Consider the following 6,324-nt stretch of genomic DNA (forward strand, 5'->3'; position numbering starts at 1 on the left):
CCCCCCCCCGGCCAACTTCCGTTCTGACATGGGTTTCCCCATAAACCTTATCAAGTCGCCTACCCGCAGCAGCTCACCTAGCTCGCTGTTAGAGGGGAAAGGGAAGAAGCCCTGAAGGATATTGCCCACTTGGTCTGATTCTGGCAATATCCCCATCCCTGCAGGGGGCCCGTCCGTTTTGGCGCTCTTGATCCGACCCGAACCAAGAGCGCCCAAGAAGATGGCAACAATAGCGAATCCTCATCGTGTCACGACGTTGGTCCAAGATGTTGTTGTCGGGGCTACTCTTGTGGTTGAGGTCGTTTCCTCTGATGATGACGAAGTGGCGGAGACTATTGTTATGGTCAATGAGGCGATAGCACCCGAAATTCCCAACGAGGGGAAAGGCGATGAGGTCGTCGAGGAAGTTTTGGTCGGCCTTCGGACGACCGCTTTGCCCGGCCATGCCGATTGAGTCCATTAGATGGAGGGTAGACTCCAGAGGCTATTCGTAGGAGTAAGATTTTAACTTACTAACTCCTTAGATTCTTCGTTTATTTCTTTTCTTGGTCTTGACTTTGAATTCTGTGATAGGGGTTGGAGCTCCCGGTGGCCTTCATCGTGGACTACCAAGAAGAGGTGAGGAAAGAGGACCGGCCTCTTTGTTTGCTCGCACGGTTGGCCTTGAACTGTGCGGCTAAGGAGTGAAAGCAGAAAGAAAAAGCCAATGAGGCCTTTGCTGACTTGATAAGGGCCCAGGGCGAAGTTGGTGAGCTTCGCATTGAGGCCTCACTTGCTTCCGAGGCGAGGGAGACATTGTGGCAGTCCCTGGACAAATGCCAGTTGGAGCTAGAGCTTGAGCAGCTGCAGGCCGACAACCGGAAGTTGTGCCAATAGCAGGACTCTGACAGTCAGATGAATAAGTGGCTGACGAAGCAGGTCAAAGATGTCAACGAGTCTCTAACGAAGAAGATGAAAGCCTTGGAGGAGGAAAGGAAGCAGAAGAGAGAAGCTGAGGTTGCCCTGGAAGAAGGCGGGCTGGTTCTAGGAGCTCGTGAGGCTACTATATGTAGCTTGCCAGAGGAGTTGTCTTATGTTCGTGGTATACACGATGATGCGTGGTGCTTCGGCTATAATGACGGCTTAGAGCGGATGAAGACTCACATTCTTCAGAATCCCCAATGCAACCTCAGGGTCATGAACGTGGGGGATTTTCCTCCACATTAGGAGTCTCTGAAGCAAGGTGCTCTCCTTAGGAAAGGTCTAGTTCCGGGTGGCCTTGGTGATGACCCTACGGGGAACGATCCCGCCCATTGAGGGTGGACTTTTTCAGGCAGATCTTCTTGCTATTCAATGTTGTTGTTGTCCCAAGCCTTCGAGGCCTTTTCTTGGCAAATCTCCTTGCCATTTCTCTGCTGTTGTTGTCCTTGCACTCCCCCTTCTCGTTCTCGCCCTTTTGCTTATGGGGCTTTGCTTGTTCTCACCCTTTTGCTCATGGAGCTCGCTCATTCTCGCTCTTTTACTTATGAGGGTCGTCTTCAAAGCCATTCCTATCCACTGTCTTTGCCTCCTCCAATAGTTTCTCATACCTCTCCATAGTCGGTAGGTGGTTTCAGGCAGCTCCAGGATGAGGACTATCACCATACGGCTCAATTAGTTGCCTCACTACATCCCTGTTGATTTTTTTAGAGGTAAACTTGGGTGTTATCGACACGTCGTAATGGTGAAGATTTTTGTCTGCCACTTTCATGAAACTTTATTTGATCGAGCTCGATGGTGACGAGTCACCTTTGTAGTAACTTGTTCCTTATAACCCTGCGATTTTACGTTGTAACATGTCCCTTGTAGCTTTGCAGCTTTATGTTGTAACTTGTTCCTTGTAGGTCAGCGGCTTTATGTTGTAACTTGTTCCTTATATCTCTACGGCTTTATGTTGTAACTTTTTTCTTGTAGCTCTGCGACTTTATGTTATAACTTTCAACAATTAATAATATTACCTTTTGTTGACTATATTCGCATCCCTTTTTCGTTGTTCTCTTTTCCTTTTTTTTTTGTTGGCCGGCTTGGGTGGGTTCGGCTATGAGGATTTGCCACACAGCTTTCGCAGCCCACCTCGCCAGTGCTCGGCCCATATTTGACGACCCTGCCAGCCGACGGTCTTCCTGTTCGTGCCCTCTTTGTCGGTCCATGAAGCCATTTTCCCGGGGCCTTAACGATTTTGTTTAATGGGTCGGGTGCTCTTCACATTATCCTTTAGCATATATTTGTTCTTCAGGCAGTTGTGGGGTTGACCCCTCTCTCCGCCCTGGGAGTCAAGTTGGCCTTGGGGAGTCAAGTTGGGCCCGACTTGTCTCTTCAGCCCATGGGGAGGTAAATAGTCTGGGCAGTTTGAAATTATAACCACCTTCCTCCATTGGCATAGATTTGTTCTTCAGGTAGTCGTGGGGTTGATCCTGCTTTCTACCATAGGGAGTCAAGTTGGTATTGGGCCCGACTTGCCTCCTCGGCTCGTGGGGAGGTAAATAGCCTGGAAAGTTTGAAACTGTACCCGCCTTTCTCAATTAGCATAGATTTGTTCTTTATGCAGCCATGGGGCTGATCTTGCTCTCTACCAAGGGGAGTCAAGTCGGCCTTGGGTCCAACCTGCTTCCTCGGCCTGCGGGGAGGTAAATAGCCTGGACAGTTTGAAACTGTACCCACCTTCCTCCATTAGCATAGATTTGTCCTATTCAGGAAACAAGAATGTTATCATTATTTCACTTTTGGCCACATAAACTAATGTCGCAAACCTGGCTTCTCCGGTCTATGCCGCATAGTGCTTGTTCATGATGTGTGTGTCGATGTTCTGTGTTGTTGACGTCCGCTTTGATGATGTCCACACCTTTTGCTTCATTATTCAGGCAATCCATAGACTCTGCCTACTCTCCATCCGGGAGAGGTCGAAATGCCTCATGCCAAATCGTTTTTTTCTCCCCTAGGGAGGTAATTTGGACAACAATGTGGCTGGTCCACTCCTTCACCGCGGTTGGGGTCGGGGCAAGTATTTGGGTAGCTTCGGGACTAAGCCCGCTCTCCTTCGTGGGAGGAACAAGACGACCTTTGGCTCATCTCATCCATTTGTTCCCCGCGAGAGGTATGTTGTTCAAACAGTTTGTTCTAGACTCACTATCGCTTGTTGACACCGCAGGAAAGAGTAAGTTTGGTTCAGGCTGGAGCTGATCCTACACTTCGTTGTAGCGAGAGCCGGGGTAAGTTATTCGGGTAGCCGCGAGGCTGATCTCGCTCTCCATTGTGAGAGGAATAAGGCAACCTTTAGGCCTACCTTTCCATATGATATCCTGCAGGGAGGTAAGTCGCATGTGATGTCTGTTACTGAATCCACTCTCGCCAGTTGACATCACAGGGAAGGGTAAGTTTGGATCAGGCTGGTGCTGATCTCACATTTTGTTGTAGTGGAGGACGGCGTAATAAATTCGGGGAGCCGTGAAGCTGATCCCTATGGTATCCTAGATCGGCTCCAACTTGTTGACTCTTAAAGAAGATGGTAAGTTTTTGTCTTTGGGTGGCCAATGACCGATCTGCACTCTTCTGAAAGAGGGATAAAGCAACCTTTTAGACCTACCTTTTCCTTTTTGCCTTGTGGGGAGGTAAGTTGTTGATGGAGCTCCCGTTTAGTTGACTTTGCTGATGGAGATTGTTGATTTGGTCGGAAGAGAGTTCGCTTGATGGGTTATGTTATGTTCTTGAAATTAACCATTGAAATACAAACCTTCTTTTATTAGGGCCCATAACAGGTGCACGAAAATATATAAATTCATGACAATAACTTGTCTTAGTAATAATATTTTCACATATGCTCTACATTCCAGGGGTGTGGCAGTTCATTTTCTTGGGAGTCTTTGAGGCGGTAAGAGCCCGGGCAGTTTATGGTGAAGACCACGTAAGTTCTCGGATGCACGCGCTTGTTGAAGCATCTCTCAGTTCTTCTTTTGTTGGTCGTGGTTCTTACTTTAGCTTCTAGTCAGACTTCTTCTAATAGTTCTAGTTGTTGTTCCAGCCGCCTATCGTTAGATTCTTGTTCGAAGTGCTGAACTTTGTAGGTGAGAATTCTGATTTCTATAGGTGGCATCGCCTCGTGGCCATATGTGACGGTAAATGGGGTTTCCCCAGTCGGAGTTTTCACCGTTACCTGGTAGGCCCACAGGACAGAGGGGAGTTCTTCTGCCCACGCCCCATTTATGTTATCGAGCCACTTCTTGAGCTTCTTGAGCGTTCTCATCAATGTTTTGTTGGTCGCCTCAACTTGCCTTTTAGACTAGGGATGTCCCGGGGATGAGTATTAGAACTTGACCCCCAATTCCGACACCAATTGCGGTAATGATCAGAATTGAATTGCCTCCTGTTATCCGATATGATGGTGAGCGGGACGCCAAACCTGCAAACTACCAACCTCCATAGAAACTGTGTGGTGTTGTTCGTTGTGATGGTTGCTAAGACCTCAGCTTCGACCCATTTGGTGAAGTAGTCCCCAGCCACCACTACAAACTTGACTCATCCTTTACCCAGGAGAAGTGGGCCTACCAAGTCGATTCCCTATTGGGCAAAAGGCCAAGGTGACCTCATCGACGTCAATTCCTCCAGCGAGCAATAGGGCATCTCGGCGTATTTTTGGCACTTTCGACACTTCTGCACGTAGTTCGCGGCTATTCATCTAGCCAACCTTTGTATTTCATTTATGTTTTGAGGTGGGGTCATGTTGAGGATGGCCTCCACCTTTTCGGGATTGGCTTTGATTTCGCATTCGAACACCATGAATCCTAAGAGCTTTCTCGACTATACACCGAAATCGCATTTTGCCGAGTTCAGCTTCATTTGATACTATTGTAATATCATGAAAGCCTCCCTTAAGTCATTCAGGTGCTGTTCTAGGGTTCCACTCTTAACCAGCACGTCATCCACGTAGACTTCTATGTTCCTTCCTATTTGGTCCTTGAACATACGATTGACCAACCTCTAGTAGGTGGCACCCCACGTTCTTAAGCCCGAAAGGTATTGTCGTGTAACAGTATAAGCTTTGGTTAGTGATTAACAAAGTTTTCTCTTTGTCCTCGGGGTTCATACGAATTTGGTTATATCCAGAGTAGACATCCATAAAGCTTAGCATACGATGACCCGCCGTGGAGTTGATAATCAGGTCGATGCGAGGAAGCGGGAAACTGTCCTTCGGGAATGCTTTATTGAGATTGGTAAAGTCGACACACATTCTCTATTTGCCTCTTGGCTTCTTTACAAGCAACATGTTGGATATCCATTTCGGATAATGGGCTTCTTGGATGAATCTTGCACTTAGCAGACGGTCCACTTCCTCAGTTATGGCGACGTTCTTTTCTGTATTGACGCTTCGACGCTTCTGCCTCACCCCTTTAGCCTTTGGGTCTACACTAAGGCTGTGCTGTATGACTTCGGGCGCTATTCTGGGCATATCCTCATGGCTCTAGGCAAACACGTCCTGGTACTCAGCGAGAAGTTGTGTCATGGCACTCTGGGCTTCAGTTGTCATTTCCCTGCTAATCCTTGCCTTGATTTCTGGTCGATCTGAGTTGAGAATGATAAGCTCCAATGGCCCGATTGGTTCCGCTTTCTGGAGATCCTGCTCATATCGAACTTTGCTCATGACCCCTATGCAATCTGGAGCTGGCGGTAAGGCGCAGGCACTCTTCGCAGGATACACCTCGCTTACCCAACAACTCAGGTCTTTCGAAATGGGCCTGCAAAAGATGAGAGAGATGGTAACTAGGAGAGGGTGGCCTTAGGATCGGGGAGTCTTCAATGCCAAAGTTAGTAGATATTCTTGAAAGTTTGTAAATAAGTGAAAGAGTTATAGGGATCAGAAAGCTTTCTCGTATCTGGAGCTTGCTATTTATACCATGGGTTGGGGGAGGTGTAAATCATCTTTGTCTCCACAAAGTTTGTGCCTCTACTGTTTTTTCTGTTGTTAGGACTCTTTAATGCGTCGTGGCTCTGCAGCAGCACCATAAATGTGGTGTGTAGCTCGGTAGTGGTACCATTAATGTGGTGTGGTTTCCTAACCTTGCGTTTATCCCTTGTGAGCCGCAGATTGTTTGCTGCTGATAGATCAAGGGCCCTCCGCATTTTTCACTGTGCTCTATGCAAATCTCTGGGTTCTGTTTGTGACCGTGGGATGTCAGGCTGATCTGTCTTATTGATTACTTGAATCTTTTCCAGGTAGCTTGCCCCCTGTGTGGTCCTGTGGCCCTTTGGGCCGGGTATTGGGCCGAGACCCAGGGAGTTTTGTAGAGTGGGGAAAATCTCCTTACACTCTGC

At 47.9% G+C, this 6,324-nt stretch overlaps 1 protein-coding gene across 1 annotated transcript in view; it reads right to left on the reverse strand.

The window, feature by feature from the left end:
* Positions 1-5,473: 5,473 nt before the first annotated feature.
* Positions 5,474-6,324, reverse strand: part of LOC118348884 — a 6,251-nt gene continuing 5,400 nt past the window's right edge. Inside the window, exon 4 of the mRNA XM_035691428.1 lies at positions 5,474-5,747. Coding sequence (XP_035547321.1) covers positions 5,474-5,747 — 274 coding nt within the window. The remainder of the gene's footprint in view (positions 5,748-6,324) is intronic.

Source organism: Juglans regia, chromosome 7 (assembly GCF_001411555.2).
Source record: "Juglans regia cultivar Chandler chromosome 7, Walnut 2.0, whole genome shotgun sequence".
In the NCBI taxonomy this organism is placed as follows: Eukaryota; Viridiplantae; Streptophyta; class Magnoliopsida; order Fagales; family Juglandaceae; genus Juglans; species Juglans regia.